Genomic DNA, 22311 nt, shown 5'->3' on the forward strand with positions numbered 1-22311 from the left:
GGAAAAGCAGAAGAAAAACAGAGGAAGTGCACTCCCAGGGGAGAGTCGGAGAGACGTTTACAGTGGAAATGCTGCAGAAGGAAGGAGGATGCCGTGGAGCAGCGTGGAAGGTGTGGACTCGCAGCAACAAGTAAAGAAAACACACATGACCCTGGCAGCCAGGAACGGAGGAGACGCCAGTTTTGGAGGACAAGGTGAGAGCAGATGGATGTAGCCCATGTCACTGGTGATACTGCCTGGGGGAGAGCCGTGAGCACCAGGATGTCTCTGACTCCAGCCTGGAGCGTTAGTGGGGGGAAGGGTATCCACGTAATTCATTGAAAGAAAAGTATGTTTCTTTGTCCCCACACCCCTACAAGGGCATGCCCAGTAACTGGCAGGGAGAAGGCGCCATGCTGATGACAGTAGAGGCTATGTTGGCTCTTGTATTTTATGTAACCAAGGGATTTTACCAGAGGGAAAAATCCACGTTTCCCAAAATGAGTCTGCCTGGGAGGGTTGGTAGGGGACTGGGTACCCATGTAGGACTGTGAGGTGCAACCATCACAGGATCCAGGGCCCAAAGTGCCAAGATGGAGTACCCAAAGGGAACGACTCTGCTGTCTCTGTGGACAGGACAGGCTAGCGAAGCAGAGAGGATCCTCCGTACCCCGTGACTGTGTGAGCCTGGCATGCTGTGACTGTGGTAACTCTGACTGCACGACAGGCTGCCGGGTGTAGCTGGGTCTCTGGGCAATCACTGTGTCTGGTACCAGAGGATTAGATCCCTGACAGCCTGGGGTGGGTCACTGCAGAGGGATCCATGCTCACACTGAAGACTGCACAGAGCCTTTGAACAGTTCATGCAGAGGCATGGGTGAGGGTTGCACCCACTGTGGGCCAGCCTCTGGCATCGATCATCTCAGCAAACAGGAGGTGGGGGTGTGATCCTGCCAACAGAAGTGATCATGCCCTACCCCTGCTGAACACGCTGAGATCTACCATGCCCGACTTGGTGTCACCCTGGATGCTCACCCCATCCAGGAGCTCCTGGTCACACCAAGCACACACCTCTGGGTATTCACTGAAAGAGCAGACGCTCCACTAAGGCAAAGACACACAGTACAAAGATAAAATCCATAGGAGGAGAAAACCAACAAGCATTTCCACAAATGCCTAAAAATAAAAGCAAAAATTTAAGAAACTAGAACAAAGAAGACAGCTTGAGTCCCCCAAAGAAACATAACAGCATTTCAATATTAGAATATGAAGATGAAGCAATTGATGAAATCCTGAAAAGGAATTCAAAAGAATGATCACAGGATTACTCAGAAGCCAAAAAAAAAAAAAAAAAGGAAAATTCATGACTTAGAAAAATCTATAAATATCACAGGAATCATTTTCCCATGAGATTGAAGAAAAATCATCAAACTGAAATATTAGAAATGAAGAATGCAGGGGCCACCTCTTGCAGTGCCCACATCACATATGATACAGATTCAACTCCCAGGTGCTCCACTTCCAATCCAGCTTGCCTGCTAATGTTCCTGGGAAAACAGTGGAGAATGGCCCAAGTGCTTGGGCTCCAGCACCACGTGGGAGACCTGGAAAAACCTCCTGGCTCCTGGCTTCAGATTGAACTCAGCTCAGGCCATTGCTGCCATTTGGGAGTGAACCAGTGGATGGAAGATCTCTCGCTCTCTAACTTTTCCTTTCAAATAAATAAATAAATCTTAAAAAAAAAAAAAAAAAGAAAAGAGGAATTGAATACGCCAAATAAAAAATAATAGTGGAAAGCCTTAATAACAGACATGGGGAGACAGAAGAAAGAATATTTAAGCTAGAAGACGTATCTTTGGAAATATCTTAGACAAAAAAAAAAGGTAGAAATTTAAAAAATTAAAAACAGTGTTTGAAGCCGGCGCCGTGGCTCAATAGGCTAATCCTCCACCTTGCGGCGCCGGCACACCGGGTTCTAGTCCCGGTTGGGGCGCCGGATTCTGTCCCGGTTGCCCCTCTTCCAGGCCAGCTCTCTGCTATGGCCAGGGAGTGCAGTGGAGGATGGCCCAGGTGCTTGGGCCCTGCACCCCATGGGAGACCAGGAAAAGCACCTGGCTCCTGGCTCCTGCCAGGATCAGCGCGGTGCGCCGGCTGCAGCGGCGGCCATTGGAGGGTGAACCAACGGCAAAAAGGAAGACCTTTCTCTCTCTGTCTCTCTCTCTCACTGTCCACTCTGCCTGTCAAAAAAAAAAAAAAAAAAAAAAAAAAAAACAGTGTTTGAGATTTAAGAGATACTATCAAGTGACTGAACATACATGGTCTTGCTTGTTCCTAAAGGCACAGAAATGAAGAATGGATTAGAAGTCCTACTGAGTGAAATAATTACAGAAAACCAAGTACATGAGGCACACAGAACTCCTTATAGAAATGATCAGAAAGGGCCGGCACTGTGGCGCAGCAGGTTAAAGCCCTGGCCTGAAGTACTGGCATCCCATATAAGCACAGGTTCAAGTCCCAGCTGCCCCTCTTCTGATACAGCTCTCTGCTATGGCCTGGGAAAGCAGTAGAAGATGGTCCAAGTCCTTGGGCCCATGCACCTGTGTGGGAGACCCGGAGGAAGCTCCTGACTCATGGCTTCAGATCAGCGCAGCTCCAGCCATTGCAGCCAATTGGAGAGTCAAGCATTGGATGGATGGAGGACCCCCCCGCCCCGTAACTCCAACTTTCAAATAAATAAAATCTTTAAAAAAAGAAAGAAACTGTAGTATATACATACAGCATGGAATACTACTCAGTTCTAAAAAAAAGAAATTCTGTCTTTTGCAAAAAAGTAGATGCGACTAGAAAACATTATACTTACTTAAATAAGTCAATCCCAAAAAGACAAATATCATTTGATTTCTATGATCTGTGATAACTAATAAGGTAACAAAAAATGTAATGTGTACTAGTGAAATTAACATTTTAAGATCCAATCGATGACTGTTTACAGCCCTTGTCTCTATTGTTGAGGAAAAGTGTTTTTTTTTTTCCTTAGTATTTCTTGAACTCTTTACTTAGTACAGGGTTAATCTTATGAGTACAAAATAAGCCAAAAGTAATCACTGTAAAAATTCAAAGAATAGGAGAGGAGGGAGGATGGTGGGTGGGAGCATGGGCAGAAAGGACAGTAGGTTGGGAGGTATCACTATGCTCCTAAATCCAGATATACAAAATTTGTTCACCTTAAAAAAAATTAAATAAACTTTGGGACATGCTCAAGCTGACTTGCCCCAAATGGTAGAGTTAGAAACATATCAGGGGACTCCAATTTAATCCCATCAAGGTGGCATGTACCAATGCCATCTCACCAGTCCAAGTGATCAATTTCAGTTCACAATTGATCATAATGAAAGGACTAAGAGTCAAAGGGAGCACATAAACAAGTCTAGTACCTGCTACTACTAACTGATAGAATAAAGGGGAGAGTGATCCAACATGGGAAGCGAGATACTCAGCAGACTCATAGAATGGTGGATGTCCTAAACAGCACTCTGGCCTCAGAATCAGCCCTAAAGGCATTCGGAGCTGGCTGAAAAGCCCATAAGAGTATTTCAGGCATGGAAAGCCAAGACACTCTGGCAAAAAGATCTCTGTGAGTGAGATCCCAGTGGAAAGAACAGGTCTTCAAAGAAGGAGGTACCTTTCTCTGAAGGGAGGAGAGAACCTCCACTTTGACTATGACCTTGTCTAAACAAGATAAGAGTTGGAGAACTCAGAGGGCTTCCATAGCCTTGGAAACTCATGACTGGAGCATAGGGAGATTACTGATGCCATGGACAGGAGTGTCAATTGGTAAAGTCAACAACAGGAGTCACTGTGCACTTATTCCTCATGTAGGATCTCTGTCCTTAATGTGCTGTACATTGAGATTTAATGCTATAACGAGTACTCAAACAATATATTTCACTTTGTGTTTCTATGGGGGTGCAAACTGTTGAAATCTTTACTTAATGCATACTAAACTGATCTTCTGTTAAAAAAAAAAAAAAAGAAATTATCAATTCCCAACTAGACTCTCACTGGGATTAAACATGACAATAGGTCTGATCTGATTTCATCATCATTTTAAAAAAATCATCTATTATTTTTCACTTTATGTTTCTGTGTGGGAGCAAACTGTTGAAATCCTTACTTAATGTATACTAAGCTGATCTTTGTATATTAAGGTAATCGAAAATGAATCTTGATGTGAATGGAAGGGGAGAGGGAGTGGGAAAGGGGAGGGTTGTGGGTGGGAGGGACCGTATGGGGGGGAAGCCATTGTAATCCATAGGTCGTACTTTGGTAATTTATATTCATTAAATAAAAGTTAAAAAAAATTAAATAAACTCTAAAAAAAGCCTGAAAATCAAGTCTCATCATCTCAAATGATAGCATCAAGATCAAGTATGAGCCACTATGCATAGTTTATAGAAAATTCCATGCTCCAAAATGCTATACAAATTTATCTTACCCAGTAGTGAAAAAGAGATTCAAAATGCTAGCATAATTACAATGCTTACAAAATTTTTAATACATTAAATGCCTTCACTGTATATTTAAATATTTTCTATTTACAAATAAATAAATAATATGAAACCGTCAGGCAATCAAATTCCAGACATCATGAGAATGAATGCCTCACAACAACCCACTGTTACAGGCAGAATGATGTGTCACTACAACTGTATGCAAGTGAATGTTACAGTAAGGGGGATTCTGCACTGGCACACTTACTATCACAAAACTCGCCACTGTCAACACCTTCCTCAGATTTACTGCTGGACAGTTACAGCCTGGGGGGAACCGATTATGTTCATAAATGACAAATATGGGCAAACTGGTTCAAATACCTGTTACAGCTACTTACTCAGTCTGCAAGACACCGACACACTAACGGTGTGAAGATGCTCTCAGGCAGAAGAGGAAGCATCCTGTGCCACAGGAATCCGCCTCCCCATCCCCCACTGAGCCAGGGTGGGTGATTAACCAAGGAAATCCAAAACACAAGAAGACTCATTCTGATTGTTCTGCCCACACTGATCTTCTCTGGGGAATGTGACAGATTTACAGAGAATGCAAAGAGTCTTTCTGTGGTCACAGAAGTAAACACAAGAGAGCAGCAAATGGTGACTGATAGAACTAACACCGACAAACATGACGGCTGTTATAAAAAAGGGTGCATATAACAGCCACTTAGCCTGGTAAGAGGCCCACATTCCACATCAGAGCACCTGGGCTTCATTCCTGGCTCTCATTCTTGACTCCAGCTTCCCTCCAGTGCAGACCCTGGGAAGCAGCAGTGCAGGCTCAAAGTAAGGGGGTTCCTCCACCCATACTGAGACCCAGACTGAGTCCACAGCTCCCAGCTTCAGCCCTGGCCCAGCCCAAGCTGTTGCCAGCATTTGGGAAACAAATGAGCAGGAGGGGGTGTGCATGCTCTCTCTCACTCTCGCTCTGTTTCTCAAATAAATAATAAATTAAAAAAAAAAAAGATGATTTTCATTCAGCAAAAGGATGAATATATAGAGGAATAAATTCTAAAAACCACTAAGATTCTGATTTTTAAATTAACTTTGAAGTATAAACTAAAATTGTCCAAAGAATAAACACATTACACAAGAGAAGAACCAAGTAAATCTAATGTCTCTCTATTATAACCAGGCAATTCAAACAGTTATATGCTAATAGTATTCCAATGTGTATTGTCGGGGGCAGGGGGACTCAACTTTAAAGTTTCGTAATAACTCTACTCACATCTGGCTGAATAAAGAGTCTACAAACACTAGTTTTAATCTCTTACAGATAAGTCCTAACATTCTAACACTCCACCCTGACACAGTAACATTTTACCTAAAAGGTTGACTTCTAATCTTTAGCAGACGAACCATCCATCATGTCAGCTCTTCACAGTATATATCATTAGTCATTAAAAACATTACATCACATTTATAATCACACTAAGTGTAACTTAAATTCATTTGGATGATTTTTTAAGGATTATACAAAACCTCAATATGACTGAACTTCCACAGTGGTATCACAAAACAAACTTACACAAGCTGCCCTTTTTAAACTCTACAGCCGGCGCCGCGGCTCACTAGGCTAATCCTCCACCTTGTGGCGCCAGCACACCGGGTTCTAGTCCCGGTCGGGGCGCCGGATTCTGTCCCGGTTGCCCCTCTTCCAGGCCAGCTCTCTGCTGTGGCCAGGGAATGCAGTGGAGGATGGCCCAAGTGCTTGGGCCCTGCACCCCATGGGAGACCAGGATAAGTACCTGGCTCCTGCCATCAGATCAGCGCGATGCATCGGCCGCAGCGCGCTGCAGTGCGCTGGCCACAGTGGCCATTGGGGGGTGAACCAACGGCAAAGGAAGACCTTTCTCTCTGTCTCTCTCTCTCACTGCCCACTCTGTGCCTGTCAAAAAATAAATAAATAAAAATAAACTCTCTACAAAGATAATTTATCCTTAATGGACTCAGTGAACTGACTATGTCAAATGAGACTAATTTTTTAAATAATAAAACTGAACTGAAACATTTTTGCATTTTAAGAAAGTTTTTAAAATCTAATTAAGTAAATACAACTCTACAGAAACCAACTTATCTTCATACCAAGAAACCATTAAGGATATTTATAAACTCTGCTACCAAAGCCTATGAAAAGTCAGTTATCTGGAACTGGCTAGATTCTGAGCTCACACCACTAAAATCAATCTACTCACAAAGTGTGCAATGCTTAGAATACGAGGTGAAAGCTCATCATCCAACCTGGACCACAACATTTATGTTCCAGGACTCTCTTCTTGCTTGCAAGTTTCTGTTACTTCCAGGGTGAAGTCACTCTTCAATTGTAGTTGCATACATTTCCTCTATATTCTGCATGTATTTCTGTGTTAACACCTGACCACATCACGTGACAATGTCTGATTTCACACGTGCCTTTCCCTCCTAGACAGTGAGCCCTTCAAGAGCAGGCTTTTCGGTGATGTTTGGATCCCCTGGCCCAGGGCTCTCAAACATCAGCTTCCATCAGAATCGCCTGGAGTACTCAATAAACTAGACTGCTAAGCCCGCCCCGCACCCAGACTGCAGATCAGTAAGCCTGAGAATCTGCATTTCTACAAGTTCCAAGGTGGAGCTGATTATGCCACTGGGTGAGGAATGAGGCGGGGAGATGGGAAGACACATCCCTAGAGGAGGCCACCTCAGTGTTTTTGCGAGTGACTTGAATTTCATTCCTATCTAAATCCTGCCCAATTACCATTCCTGCCTGCACCCAGGGAAGGCAAAGACTGGTGCACTTTTGTGAGAAGTAACAATCAAAGAATAAACACCAACAAAGCTGTATACTCCAGTTAGAAGTAGTAATCAAAAAATAATAAACAAAGCCAGAGGCAAAGGGCTAGCCAAACCTTTCCCTCTGCGTGGAAATCCGACCTTCCCTTAACTAACTAGCTCTGTTGCCCTGGCAACCTGATAACTACATTGCTAAGCAACGCTGCATGTGACTGAAATGACCCCTGGCTGGCTGACTGCACATGGACTGAAGAGCTGTATGGATCTGTCAGAGGCACCACACTGTAGACTTCCCTAAACTGGAACCCTAGAAACTCGCTCGAGAGTTGTTACAAAGAGATCTTGGCTCCTGTGGCCACGACACTCAGGTAGGCTCCCACACCTGCCCAGCGTGGAGTACACTGTCTCTCACCAGAACCACACTGCCAAGCTAGATGGCCACAGGATTCCAGCAAAAAGGGGCACCGATGACTGCTCTACCAGAAGCTACAGCTCCTATCCTGGGTTTGTTTGTTTATTTCTCCAGCATATTGTGTGCGGCTTGTAGTAGTCTAATGCACGCAAATGTCTCCCAATGTCTCACTTGTGTGCTCTGCCTGGTGTCTGCTGGGCTTGAGTCTTTACTACTCCGAGTCCTTGCTCCAACACCCCTTTCTGACAGCCCACCTCTTCTCTCGCCATGGCTCTCCGCCCTGTCTCACTGAGTACCTTCAGAGCATGGTATTGCTGTCAGACATGCTGCTCTCTGAACCTGGGCGCCTTCCCGAGAAGGTGAGCTGCAGGAAGGCAAGACGTCAGCCTGCCTCCCTCACTGCTCCATCTCCGGCACCCAGCACCCAGCACTTCCTCTGACCTCCCCCTGGATGCTTTCTCCTCCCACACAATTGTGCATCCACTCCTTAATGTCCATACACATGCATTCTGATCTCTCCTTCATGTCTTCTCCAGCACTTAAGTAATTAGCTTGTACTATAAATGAAGTTCAGAGTGTCAGGTTTTCCTTTGTTATACTTTGTGAGCAATTTGAAAAGCAATTGTACGTAAGAGACAAAAATTTTTACTAAACAAAATATTTGCTGAGGGAAAAAAATCAGCTAAGTATTTCATGTGTAAACATTATAACTGTGATTTAATCTAAAACTAATTACTTTGGCTTGTGCTTTCAAATACTCATAAGTCCTTACCTATTTATTTCAAAACATGTTTCTTTCATTAACCTAATTCTTATCACAAACTAATACTTCTAACTAATAAAACTACAGTTCTTCAAAACCGTCTGCAAGTTCAACTGACCAATGTGATTATTTAGCAGTGAGCTGCCTTGTAATTTAATTTGTGCTTCCTGCCTGCCTATCAGTCTCTCGTGCTCTGCTCTTACAGGATGCTCTACGTGCACTGAGATGGTGCCTGGTGCACCACGCTATCACCTGTGAATCCCCTGCTTACCAAATCAGCAGTAAGTGCAGAGTCATTGCACTCATCATTCTAATATCATTTTCCAAATAACATTAACCAAAGTCTCCCTACATCCAAACTCAACTTTTAAAGGTTTAAATATTTCATACCAATAATGTACTAAATACTCAGAAATGCAGCAAACTTTCATTCAAATATTTACGGCATACCCTGCTATGTGCCAGATATTACGCACTTGGGACATTAAAACAAGATTTTTGCTCTCATGGAGGTTATTTGCTCTTACTGTGCCAGAAAGAATGCTGTGAAAGTTCCTTGCTTTTATACTCCACAAAAAGAAAACTACATAACTACATGTAAAAACAGATTATTTGAAAATAGTAAACATTCATTTTTAAATAAAAGTCAAGCTACTTCTAGAATTTATATATATATAAATTACATTATATATATATATATATGTATATATATATATATATATCTGTGAAATAAAAGTATCACTTATGGGGCCAGCATTGCAGTAGGTTAAGCCACTGCTTACAACATTGGTATTCCATACTGGAGTAATGGTTCAAGTCCCAAGTAACTTGGCTTCTGATGCAGTCTTCCCATTGATGTGACTGAGAGGGCCGTCGAAGATGGCCCAAGTACTCCGGCCCCTGCTGGTGGGACACCAGGATGTAGTTTCTGGCTCCTAGAATCAGCCTGACCCAGATCTGGCTACTAAAGCCATTTGGGAGTGAATCACAGGATGGACAAGCATTCTGTCTCTCCCTCCCTGTCACTCTGTCTTTCAAAAACAAAAGCATTTCTCAAAAATTAATACATAAAGAAGTACAAACTGGTTAACTGGTAAGGGTCTGCAGGATTATGTTACGATAAGTCACTGAAATGTCACTGTATTGCTGTGTGACCTTGGCTATGTGCTAGGTTTTCAATTTCCCTCTTTACAATTCTAATAACAATAAGGCATCAAGAAAGTTCTGGAGGATAACTGCTGAATCACAGATGAACATTAGAAAAAATCGTGAGCGGTAATAGCTATCATATTGAGGTAATTTAGAACGACAAAGCAGGGGCTGAGATTTTTCCCTTCTCTGTATTTATGATGTAAGGTAAATTTATTGTAACTGCTTTTCCACTCATTAGAGTTTATCTCCTTTAAAATCCATACAACCTAATTACTGCTAATTATATTCTTAAAATATAAATGGAACCTTCAAATAGTTTACCTAAGAGAATTTTATAAAATAAGCTTTTTCTCCTTTGCTTGTTAAGGATGTAGGGATAACTACACAGGCGTCCTGACACAGACGGACTGCTTCCTAAGTGAATGCTGTACTGCAAAGGTAACACTGGGAACGCTATCTCCGCCAGCCTGTGAGCTAATCAAATCAGACCTGACGTACTACCATTGATGCTAGAGCCTACAGAAACTTCCTCCAGAAGCTTGATTAAATTTCTGATATCATCCTCCCTGAAAGCTTTTTTCTCATAGTGCTGATTCTAATCAAGATAAGCAAACTTTAAAGATTAGTGAAAAGATTTACACCCTTTTTAAAGCGTTTCTTTTACCCACTAAAGTAAATGTAGAACTAGAAAAACTAGAGCATCTCAAATTTTCTAATATCTAACAAAAATTCTGTAGTCCCAACAGAGTGAAAAATCAAAGAAGGGAAAAATCTCACAGCTTTGCACTGGACTAGTTGAATATATGCACCTCATTACACATAAAAATGGCAACAGCTTTCTAATTTTAAAGCAGGCTTTGGAAAACAAAATACCACAGTGCCCTCTGCTGTCACTTAAAGAAATCAAAAGATCTTAAACTCTAGTTTTTAATTTTCTGAAACCATACATTTAATACAACTTATAAAGAGAAGAAAGCAGTGGACGATGCCTGAAGTGCTTGGACCCCTGCACCCACAGAGAGACCTGAAAGAAGCTCCTGGCTCCTGGCCATCTGGGGAGTGAACCAGCAGATGGAAGATCTCCGTCTCTTTCCATCTCTCTGTAACTCTGCCTTTCAAATAAATAAAAATAAGTCTGAGAGAGATGGGGGAGGGAGAGGGGGAGAGAGAGAAAGAGAGAAATACCTTTATGCTGTTTATATAGTATTACAGCAAACATTCCTCTCCTAAATAGAAAAAAAGAAGGTAACATCACCCATGTCTAGTTGCTCCAGGCATAAATAACAATGATATCCTCCAAAACTGTTTTTCGCCTTAGATTCTTTTAACTCACAACTGAGTTCAGGAATGGGAGGAGTACAGACAGATAATCCCATCTGTAGTTGAGTTTCAGAGACCTCTGCCCCAGAAGGCATGCCTACAGAAAGGGAAATTACCAAGTTCCTTTGACCTGTGGATTCACATTTATACAACTGCCAGCCATAAACCTCACCCCAACAATAAAAAAAAAAAAAACTCAGTTAATTGATAGTAACAGATAAATCTATTTTGATGCAAAAAATTGAAGGTCATGCATACTAACTACATTCAAAATCATGGAAATTTCATATTCAAAAAAAAAAACCAGTATAGGAATGGATTCGAACTTTTCTGCAACCAAGATAAGCTTACTTTTTAATTCCACATTTCTACGAACTTCTTGAGTATCCTAGCATATCCGTGTTTTTTTTTTTAAGATTTGTTTATTTATTTGAAAGGCAGCGATACAGAGAGAGAAGGAGGGAGAGGGAGAGAGGAAGAGAGGGGAAGAGAGGGGAAGAGAGAGAGAGAGAGAGAGAGAGAGAGAGAGAGACTTCCATCCACTGGTTCACTTCCCAAATGGCCACAACTGCGGGAGCCGGGCCAGGCCGAAGCCAGAGTCAGGAGCTTCTTCCAGGTCTCCCACACGGGTGCAGGGGCCCAAGCACTTGGGCCATCTTCTACTGCTTTCCCAGGCCATCAGCAAGGACCTAAATCAGAGGTGAAGCCATGAACTGGCTCCCATATGGGACGCCAGCATTACAGGTAGAGTCTACACCACTACGCAGGCCCCTGTATTGTGCTTTGGAAACAAAAACACGACAGTGAGGCTCCAACAAGCTCACACTACTTAGCACAACTTTTTTTTCTCATTTGAGAGGTAGAGAGCAGACGCACAGATCGCCCACTTGCTGATTCACTTCCCGAATGCCTTCATTAGCCAGAGCAGAAGCTGAAGCTGGAAACCAGGAACACAGGTCTCCTATGTAAGTGGCGGAACTCAATGTCTTGCCCATCACTTCTTCCTCTCCGAGTCTGCACTGCAGGTAGCTGAAGTAAAGGCCAGAGCCAGGAATCAAATGCAGACAGTCTGATAGGGGACATGGGTGCCTTAAACCACTAGGCTGAATGTCTGCTCCTGCTAAGACATGTTTAGTCTACCTCTTCCCTCTTAATGCTTATTTTTGTGTATGTTTTATGATGTACATCATACATGTATTGGTATATAATAAATGTATGTAATTTTAGACATGTATGTATACCTAGCAGAAATCCATCCTTTTTGTTATCAACCATAATATACAATCACAATGATTCCTACGACTGGCCTCCTTCTTCCTAAAGGATCCCTAAGTAAGAACACTATCAGTGACAATTCTTTTAACCACAGAAGCCTTCAGAGAGCGCAGGTGCCTGCGGAACGAAAGCCTTGCGTCGAGAGCGAGCCGCGCAGGAGCACAGCAGATTACAAAGTCCCCACAAGAGCTGCAAGGGGAGAGTGACAGCCAACTGACACCAAGATCTCACCATGATCTCACATTCAGTTCTTTTCCTTTTCTAGAAGGATAAAAACATAAAAAATAGCAAGCCACCTCGTTAGCAGTATATTAATCACTCTTCTGCTAAGTCTTGCTTCATACTTTGATTATGTGTCTTAAATATATTACTTAAACATGTTTTCCCTCACACTAAATTCACTATCAACTCTAAGTGAAACAATTTCTTAGTCATTTTCATATGACCCCAGCTGTGTACCGACACGGTATTGGACAGTGAATAAAAAACGAATGAATGAATCAAGAACATGCACATGATTTATCAGATGAACCTCCAAGGCCATGTGTCACAGATTCCACCTCCATGCATTTCCATCCTCAGAAGCAAGGAGTCCAAAGTCAAAGTAGAGATATTTCACAGAGAATAACAAAGAAGATCATGTTTCTAGGAAGCATTTTCATTTTGTTCACTCTTTTTTTTTTTTTTGACAGGCAGAGTGGACAGTGAGAGAGACAGAGAGAAAGGTCTTCCTTTGCTGTTGGTTCACCCTCCAATGGCCGCCGCGGCCAGCACACTGCGGCCGGCGCACCGCACTGATCCGATGGCAGGAGCCAGGTACTTATCCTGGTCTCCTATGGGGTGCAGGGCCCAAGGACTTGGGCCATCCTCCACTGCACTCCCTGGCCACAGCAGAGAGCTGGCCTGGAAGAGGGGCAACCGGGACAGAATCCGGCGCCCCAACCGCGACTAGAACCCAGTGTGCCAGCGCTGCAAGGCGGAAGATTAGCCTATTGAGCTGCGGCACCGGCCTTGTTTACTCTTTCATCCCTTCCTTTATCTAAAAACTATCTATAGTTAAAATACAGGTTTCTACATAGATGACTTACTGAGTATTTCTAATTTTATATAAACGTACATTTCTCCAGAAGAGTACAAAAGGAACTGAAAATTTAATTTTCCTAACTATGAATGAAAGAAAACATATTAAGGTTTAGGCTAGTGGTGCATTACTACATAAGGGAATACAATACTACTGTGAATAAGATGTTGATTTTGATGCCCACCCCAAAAAGAAGTTGTGATCAATGCAGTATTTACATAGAGCTAATAAGTGACTATTACTGAAAGTCTCAAGAAGACAAAGTCTCCATCATGAGGCAGTTTATTTATGATGACCTGCAGCATTAACAATGTAGAATTATTAACTTGCCCACAACCTCTAAATCTAGAAAAATCACCCTGGAGCCGGCACTGTGGCGCAGCAGGTTAACGCCCTGGCCTGAACCGCCAGCATCCCATATAGGCACCAGTTCAAGACCTGGCTGCTCCACTTCCTATCCAGTTCTCTACTATGGCCTGGGAAAGCAGTAGAAGATGGCCCAAGTCCTTGGGCCCCTGCACCCGCGTGGGAGACCCGGAAGAAGCTCCTGGCTCCTGGCTTCGCATCAGCACAGCTCTGGCCATTATGGCCAATTGGAGAGTGAACCAACGGATGGAAGACACCCCCCCTCCCCACCTCTCCTCTCTGTGTAACTCTTTCAAATAAAATAAATAAATCTTAAAAAAAAAAAAAAGAAAGAAAAATCACCCTAACAGCAAAGAAATCAGATAACTGCAAAACAGAAAATTTTATAAACACTACTAATGAGAAGATAGGAAAAACAAAAATGAGGAAAACAAGGAGAGAAATTAAGATGAGGAAAAGATAAAGGAGAATTTGAAATTTACAGCACACTACACTAAACACTTTAATTCTCAGAAAATCTCAAAGGAAGTTGTAATATTGTCATAATTCACAGAGGAAAAAACTGACTTAGCGGGTTAAAGTAACTTCACCAAGGAAAGCAGAGGATGGCCAGCACAGTGTAGTGGCTTAAGCATCCACCTACATCGCCAGCATCCCACATGGGTGCCAGTTCGAGTTCCACTTGCTCCACTTCCAATCCAGCTCCCTGCTATGGTCTGGGAAAGCAGAAGATGGCCCAAGTGCTTGGGCCCTTCACCCATGTGGGAGACCCAGAAGAAGCTTCTGGCTCCTGACCTCGGATTGCCCCAGCTTCAGCCATCATGGTCATTTGGGGAGTAAACCAGCTGATAAAAGACCTCTTTTCTAGGCCAGCGCCGCAGCTCAATAGGCTAATCCTCCGCCTTGCGGCGCCGACACACCGGGTTCTAGTCCTGGTCGGGGTGCCAGATTCTGTCCCGGTTGCCCCTCTTCCAGGCCAGCTCTCTGCTGTGGCCCGGGAGTGCAGTGGAGGATGGCCCAAGTGCTTGGGCCCTGCACCCCATGGGAGACCAGGAGAAGCACCTGGCTCCTGCCTTCGGATCAGCGCAGTGCGCTGGCCACAGCACACCGGCCGTGGCGGCCATTGGAGGGTGAACCAACGGTAAAGGAAGACCTTTCTCTCTCTCTCTCACTGTCCACTCTGCCTGTAAAAAAAAAAAAAAAAAAAGACCTCTTTTCTGTAACTCTGCATGTCAAGTTAATAAATAAATCTTTGGGAAAAGAGAAAGAGCAACCAGAGCTGAGGCGAGAATACAGTTCTAATTCAAACACTATGCCTCTAATGTGTCTGAGAAGACAGCAGATGGTGAGTACTGGAGTACATTTGTCTCTGCCACCAACATCAGAGTCCTAGATACAGTTCCAGGCTCCCAACTTTGGCTTTGGTCTAGCCTAGCCATGGGTGTTGTAGGTATTTGGGGAGTGAAATATCAGAGGGAAGATATCTTTCTCTCCCGCTCTTTCCCCACCTTGCAAATAAATTAAATTTTTCTTTAAAAAAGTACAGTTAATCAATATATAATTGATTCCACTTAAGCGTTCACTGTCCAGTGAAGTTTTGATGCATAATTCCAAGTAGTTGTCGTAGGCCCCAGAAGGCCTAGCACTAAAATTAAAACATCTGAGGATGAACACACCTTCTGTGACCAGAAGAGGTCAATGCCAAACCATTCACAAAATTTTACAGTATAAAACAGCTAAAAGAAACTAAGGGTATGGAGTTACTGATACCAGAAGAAATATGAGGCAGCCAACCATAGAAAGCTAACAAAATATTAAAGAAAACTGACAGGCAGGAGTCAAACTTGAAAGAGAGCTAGATGGACAAGAAATGGCTTCATGCAAAACATGGTATTTGGGGTAGACCTTGAAAGAGTGTAGGATTTCAGGGCACTGTGGCGTAGCAAGTAAAGCCGCCAGCTGTAGTGCTGCCATCCCATAAGGTGCCAGTTTCAGTCCCAGCTGCTCTACTTCTAATCCAGCTCTCTACTACGGCCTCGGAAAGCAGCAGAGGATGGCTCAACTCCTTGGTCCCTGCACCTGCATGGGAGAACCAGAGGAAGCTCCTGGCTCCTGGCTTCAGATCAGCACAGCTCCAGCCATTGCAGCCATCCGGGGAGTGAACCAGCAGATCAAAGACCTCTCTTTCTCTGACTCTGCCTCTCTGTAGCTCAGCCTTTGAAACAAATAAATAAGTCTTAAAAAAAAAAAAAAAGTGTACAATCTCAAACAGCAGAGACAAGTGAAAGGCTTGTCTTAGAACAGAACACATGGGGCCAGCATGTGGTGCAGCAGGTTAGGCTACAGCCTGCGACGCCAGCATGCCACATGGGCAGCAGTTCAAGATCCAGCTGGCCCTACTTGCAATCCAGCTTCCCGCTAAGGCACCTGGGAAAGCAGTAGAAGATGGTCCAAGTGTTTGGGCTCTTACCACCCACATGGGACAGAGTTCCTGGCTCTTGGCTTCTGCCTGGCCCACCCTAGTGGTTGCAGCCACTGGGGAAGTGAACCAGTGGATGAAAGATATCCCTCTCTCTCTTTCTCTCTCTCTGTCTCTCTCTCTCTTTTCTCTCCATAACTCTTTCAAGTAAGTAAATCTTTTTAAATAATAACAATAACAACAGAACACAGCCACAGAGCCAAACATAAACTCCATGTGTTTTCAGGGAGCAGCCTGGAACAGCTGGAGACGGGGATCTGCAAAGTAAAGGAACAGGTGAGCCAAATACTGACCGGGAGGACTTCGGGTGCTGTCAAGAGTCTGCACTCCTTTCTTTATCAAAAATACAAGCATGGAAGGTGTCCAGGAAAGGAATCAAATGAGAAGGACCAGATGTTTATAATGCACTTTGTTGAAAGGGAATTGGATGGATGACAAAATAGAGGTTGGAAAACTACTTCAATTAGTATAGGACTAAAATCTCATGGCAGAGCAATGGTGTGAGACAAACCAGGTAAGAACAGTTTAAGTACCACCTCCCCTGTGATGCACCAAGCAGTGGGCCCCCCAACTCTGTGCTCCCAAACCATATTATTCATGTTATATTGCAATTACTGGCTTATGTGTGTTTCTCCACTTAAAATTCTTCGTGGTAACTGCCAAGTTTCATTCATTTTTAATATCTCCAGTACACTGCTTGCTAAAAGGAGACATATAACAAACGTTTCCAGAATAAAACATCTGAGATGTGTTTACTCAGTAGTGAGATGTGACGGCAGAACGAGACTGCTTCCAAATCATGCTTTGTATAAGGCCAGAGTGACAAACGGCACCATTCAGACTAAAAGCCACGCTGTCTGCTTCCTCCGCAAGAAGAGGCATACTGACCTGGTCAAGGCCATCCAGATTCCATAACACAGACTGGGCTACACTTGCTAGAGGCTGAAGTAATCAGTGGTGACAGATCCAATATGAAGAGAGGCCTCCTGTGTTCTACTTGTTCCCTTCAGATGACGAGATGATCCTGGGAACAGCCCTGACAGTGCCCTCACACTTTTTCATTCTGGGCTCAGGGACGATCTCTGAGATCTTTGCTGGTAACATCTGGACATGATAAGAAGGAAATGTCCTCACTTAAGCAATCGAGGCTAGATGGCATGCTCTGAACCAGCTTTCTAGAAAGCTCTGCATGAGAATTACAGGCCCAAGCCACACCAACAACACAGCACCTTGTGTCGGGGTCTGATATTTTATGCTATCCCATCAGCAGGTAATACACTAATTTGTTTCATGGATGTTAGCAGAAGATTAAAGGCAAAGTACTTTATTATTCATGTTACCAATAAGCTGCCCAAATGTCTACATCAGTTCTCCCCTGATCTACAAGCAGCCCAGCAGACTATCAGTGGATTGTGTAACAGGACAGAAACAATGTGCATGGGAAATCACTGCCTATATAGGAAGTAGTTAGCAAGTCTGCTCTCTGCTGGGATAAAGGTATCACTTCTCAAAGTTGCTTAATACAAACACATAATGCTCAAAACAAACACAACCAAGAGAGAGTCCAGGAAAGAACAGTCAAGACCTTGAACTCTGAGCACAGAGATATGTACAAGTGTTAGAGACTACAGTGGGTTCAACAGTGTCACCTGCATCACCAGCATCCCATTTGAGCACAAGTTTGAGTCCTGGCTGATCCACTTTCAACCCAGCTCGCTGTTAATGCACCTGGGAAAGCAGTGGAGGATGGTCCAAGTACTTGGGCCCCTACCACCCAAGTGGGAGACCTGGAGGGAGTTCCAGGCTCCTGGCTTCAGCGTGGGCCAGCCCTGACCAGTGCAGCCACTTGGAGAGTGACCCAGCAGACAGATGATCGATCAATCTTTCTCTCTCTCTCTCTCACTTTCTCCCTCCCTCCCTCCCTCTCCCTCTCTACATATAACTCTGCCTTTTGAATAAATATTTCTTTTTTAAAAATGTCACCTAGACTGGCACCATTGCTCACTAGGCTAATCCTCCGCCTGCGGTGCCAGAATCCCGGGTTCTAGTTCTAGTTCTAGTTGGGGCACCGGATTCTGTCCCGGTTGCTCCTCCTCCAGTCCAGCTCTCTGCTGTGACCTGGGAAGGCAGTGGAAGATGGCCCAGGTGCTTGGGCCTTGCACCCACATGGGAGACCAGGAGGAAGCACCTGGCTCCTGGCTTCGGATCGGCACAGCGCGCCAGCCATAGTGGCCATTTAGGGGGTGAACCAACGGAAGGAAGACCTTTCTGTCTCTCTAACTCTGCCTGTCAAAAAAAAAAAAAAATGTCACTCAGAGAGGTCATAACTGTACCTATGACCTTATTTGGAAAGCACGTCTTTGCAGATATGATCAAGTTAAGGTTGTTAGGATGAGATCATCTGAATTGAGAGTGATTTCTATCCAATGACTGCTATCTGTGTAGGAAGGGGGAGAAGGAGGAGACTTCTGACAGAGGGGAAGGCCATGTGAAGACAGAGACACAGCTTGGAATGGAAGTCTACGCATCGAGAGCAACCAGCACTCAACAGAAGTTAACAAAGGCTGGAACTGATTCTTCCTCTGAGATTCCTCAGGAAATCAGCCCTACTGATGCTTGGTTTTGGGTTACTGACCTCCAGAACTGCGAGAGATTAAATTTCTGGTGTTTCAGCCACTGACTTGCAGTCATTTCTAATGGCAGCACTAGCAAAGTTACAGAAGACCCAGAAATGGTAATTTCCCAACACCTTGTTCCTCACCCTCCACTGTGCGTTACACATACTAGGTCACCTCCCGGGAAACAAAGAGATGTCAGCTACTGTGTGGGGGCAGTCACTGGCATTCCTTGGTACCCTGGCCAGAAATCTTAATCCTATGCTAGTACTATCAAAATCCCCAATGTCTCCTGACATCTCTAACGATTTCCCAAATAGTGGGATTTAGCTATTTTCTCTACCATTCTGGCAAATTTACAAGAGCAAACCTCAAAACAGGACTATAAAATGTTCAAGTTTAAAAAGCAATGTATATGAGGCTGATGCTGTAATACAGCAGGTTAAGCCACTGCTTGTGATGCTGGAAACCCATGTCAGAGTGCCAGATCACGTGTCAGCTCCTCTGCTTCAAATCCAGCTTCCTACCAGTGCACCTGGGAAAGCAGAAAAAGGTGGCCCAAGTGCTTGGGTCCCTGCCACCCACATGGGAGTCCAGGATGGAGCTTCCAGCTCTTGGCTTTGGCCTGGTCCAGCCTTGACTGTCACGGCAATTTGGAGAATGAACCAGTAAATGTAGGTTCTTTCTCTCTCTGTGCCTCCCTTTCTCTCTGACGTTCCACCTTTCAAATAAACAAATCTTTTTTTTTTTTTTAAAAAAAGGACAGTTATCTGGTATATGTGGGTGGGTGGTAGCTGTCATGAGGGCTTATAAGGGATTTCCATATGTGCCTTTACATATTTTTGTAATGTGTGACTTTCTTCTACTCAGCATACACCTCTTCTTATAAAACAAAAATTTAAGAAGCATTAACTGGATGCCAACTAAATGCTTCTCCAACAATCTGTGAGTTCCAAACCTTCTCACCAAAAAGATGTTTAACATTTTCTTATGATCATACTCAGGCAAATTAGCTGGTAACATACTACAATGCCAGTCTTATCCTTTTAGTACTATATTATGTAAGACAAAGTCAAAAATAATTGTGGAAGGCAAAGTTGACCAGGAGCTATACCAAACTTAATTAAATAGAAGTAATCACCATTAGAATCTATCTCCTAGTATGCTGTTTTCCTTAATAGTTCTCCAGAATTACAAAATAAAAATCAATATGTAACAGGGGTGTGGATTAGCAATTTTGAAACACCTCTGTATATATACTATGGTTGAACAACTAAGTATATATGTTACAGATAAAGAGTTTCCTTTCTCACTGTTAAAGCAACAAATTACAAGTAAAGAAAGGAAGTGATATTAGATGGAACTTAGGATTTCTTAGTTCACACACACATAAAGAGAGAATCAGAACTAAATACAGATATAGTTATAAGCATGGATCAGTGTGTCCACACAAATATGTGAGCTCTGTCCACTGATAGGATGGACACCTCACAACAATACCACCACCTAGCATCCAGATCCTGGCTCCTTATAAAAGTGGCCAATTCTAGCATTGGGTCAGGGAAAGTGTAAAATCAGGCTGTTCCATCTTAAAGTGCCAGAAAATTCTAAAAAGGATTACCATGTCAGAAGCGTCTAGGGCTCAGCTTCAAAGAGCTTCCAGGGGCCAGTGCTGTGGGACAGTGGGTTAACGCCCTGGCCTGAAGCGCCGGCATCCCCTGTGGGTGCTGGTTCTAGTCCAGGCTGCTCCTCTTCCGATCCAGCTCTCTGCTATGGCCTGGGAAAGCAGTAGAAGATGGCCCAAGTCCTTGGGCCCCTGCACCCACGTGGGAGACGCGGAAGAAGCTCCTGGCTCCTGGCTTCAGATAGGCGCAGCGCCGGCCATTGCAGCCATTTGGGGAGTGAACCAGCAGATGGAAGAACACTCTCTCTATGTCTCTACCTCTCTCTGTAACTCTGTCTTTTAAATAAGTAAAATAAATCTTTTTTTAAAAAAAAGAGCTTCCAATGGTCCAACATAATAATTTGAGCAAAAGATGAATTATAGTCCATTAATAAAATATCAATAATTCCTTATATGTTAAATCAACAGGAGTCACTGTACACTTGCTCCCCATGTAGGATCTCTGTCCTTAATGTGCTGTACCATGCAAATTAACAGTATAACTAGTATTCAAACAGTACTTTATACTTTGTGTATCTGTGTGGTTGCAAACTGTTGAAATCTTAATATATACCAAGTTGATCTTCTATAAATAGATAATTGAAAATGAATTTTGATGAAGAATGGGATGGGAGAGGGAGTGGGAGATGGAATGGTTGTGGGAGAGAGGAAGGTTATGGGGGAGAAAAGCCGCTATAATCCAAAAGTTGCGGTTTCAAAATTTATATTTATTAAATTAAAATTTAAAAAAAAATAATTGCTTATAGATATAAGTAAAAAATTGAATAAATAAATAAATGTGGAGAAGAAGTAGCTCTTCCATTTAGAAAAATTCCAATCAATTAGTATGGAAAGAATGAGGGAAACAAAAAATCACTATTAGAAAACCATAACAATAGCTGTTGCAGGCAAGATCCACCAATCAATATAAAAACTAGCGGCCAAGAACTTAGGGAGAAACAGAAAATGTGCGAAGTCTCAAAGTAACGTCTCCCAAGATATTTATCAATTGCAAAGGGGAAACTTTCACCAAATGATCAGGATTAATCTCACCAAGAATAAGATGTACTAATATAGTATGCTAGGCCGACGCCGCAGCTCACTAGGCTAATCCTCCGCCTTGTGGCGCAGGCACACCGGGTTCTAGTCCCCGTCAGGGCGCCAGATTCTGTCCCGGTTGCCCCTCTTCCAGGCCAGCTCTCTGCTGTGGCCAGGGAGTGCAGTGGAGGATGGCCCAAGTGCTTGGGCTCTGCACCCCATGGGAGACCAGGATAAGTACCTGGCTCTTGCCATCGGATCAGCGCGGTGCACCGGCCACAGCGCACCAGCCGCGGCGGCCACTGGAAGGTGAACCAATGGCAAAAAAGGAAGACCTTTCTCCTCTCTGTCTCTCTCACTGTCCACTCTGCCTGTCAAAAAAAAAAAAAAAAAAAAAAAAAAAAAGAATTCACCCTACAAAGGGTGAGTGCAGAGTGAGTGATTCAGGAAAGAAATCACTCTCCTATGGCAGGGCGAAGCTGCACTTAAATACCACAAGATCTCATTAAGCTGACTCTGAAGACAGTGCCATGACATTCACCCCAAGAGCAATTATAATGAGGTAAGTTTATTTACAAGATCAAATGAAAGCTCCTAAAGATAAATATTAATCGTTACCTTGCATAAGTTAATTATACTTCCCATACTAATGGTTTTCATGCATATTAACATTTGATCACGTTATATTCCTGATACAGATAACAAAAGGAATTCAAGTGCCTTGCCCAATGTCACACAGTTGACTAGTGAAAAAGCTGGTAAAACTTTCACAGCTATTATACCATAGAACAATGTCTTAGTATATGCTCTAGTAGTATAATTTCTAAAATTTTAAATATAAATATAACT

General features: G+C 43.3%; 1 protein-coding gene across 2 annotated transcripts in view; it reads right to left on the reverse strand.

Annotated features, from left to right (window-relative positions):
• The window catches only part of DTWD2 (DTW domain containing 2), a 157689-nt gene that overhangs the window by 118650 nt on the left and 16728 nt on the right, over window positions 1-22311 (reverse strand). The window contains exon 1 of one of the 2 annotated variants that reach the window (XM_051844119.2): window positions 17035-17250. The exons of the other annotated variant lie outside the window; for it this stretch is intronic. Coding sequence (XP_051700079.2) covers window positions 17035-17048 — 14 coding nt within the window. The 5' untranslated portion in view covers window positions 17049-17250. Of the gene's footprint in view, window positions 1-17034; window positions 17251-22311 lie in introns of those variants that run through there. 2 annotated transcript variants of the gene reach the window in all.

The sequence above is a fragment of the Oryctolagus cuniculus genome, chromosome 6 (assembly GCF_964237555.1).
Source record: "Oryctolagus cuniculus chromosome 6, mOryCun1.1, whole genome shotgun sequence".
Lineage (NCBI taxonomy): Eukaryota > Metazoa > Chordata > Mammalia > Lagomorpha > Leporidae > Oryctolagus > Oryctolagus cuniculus.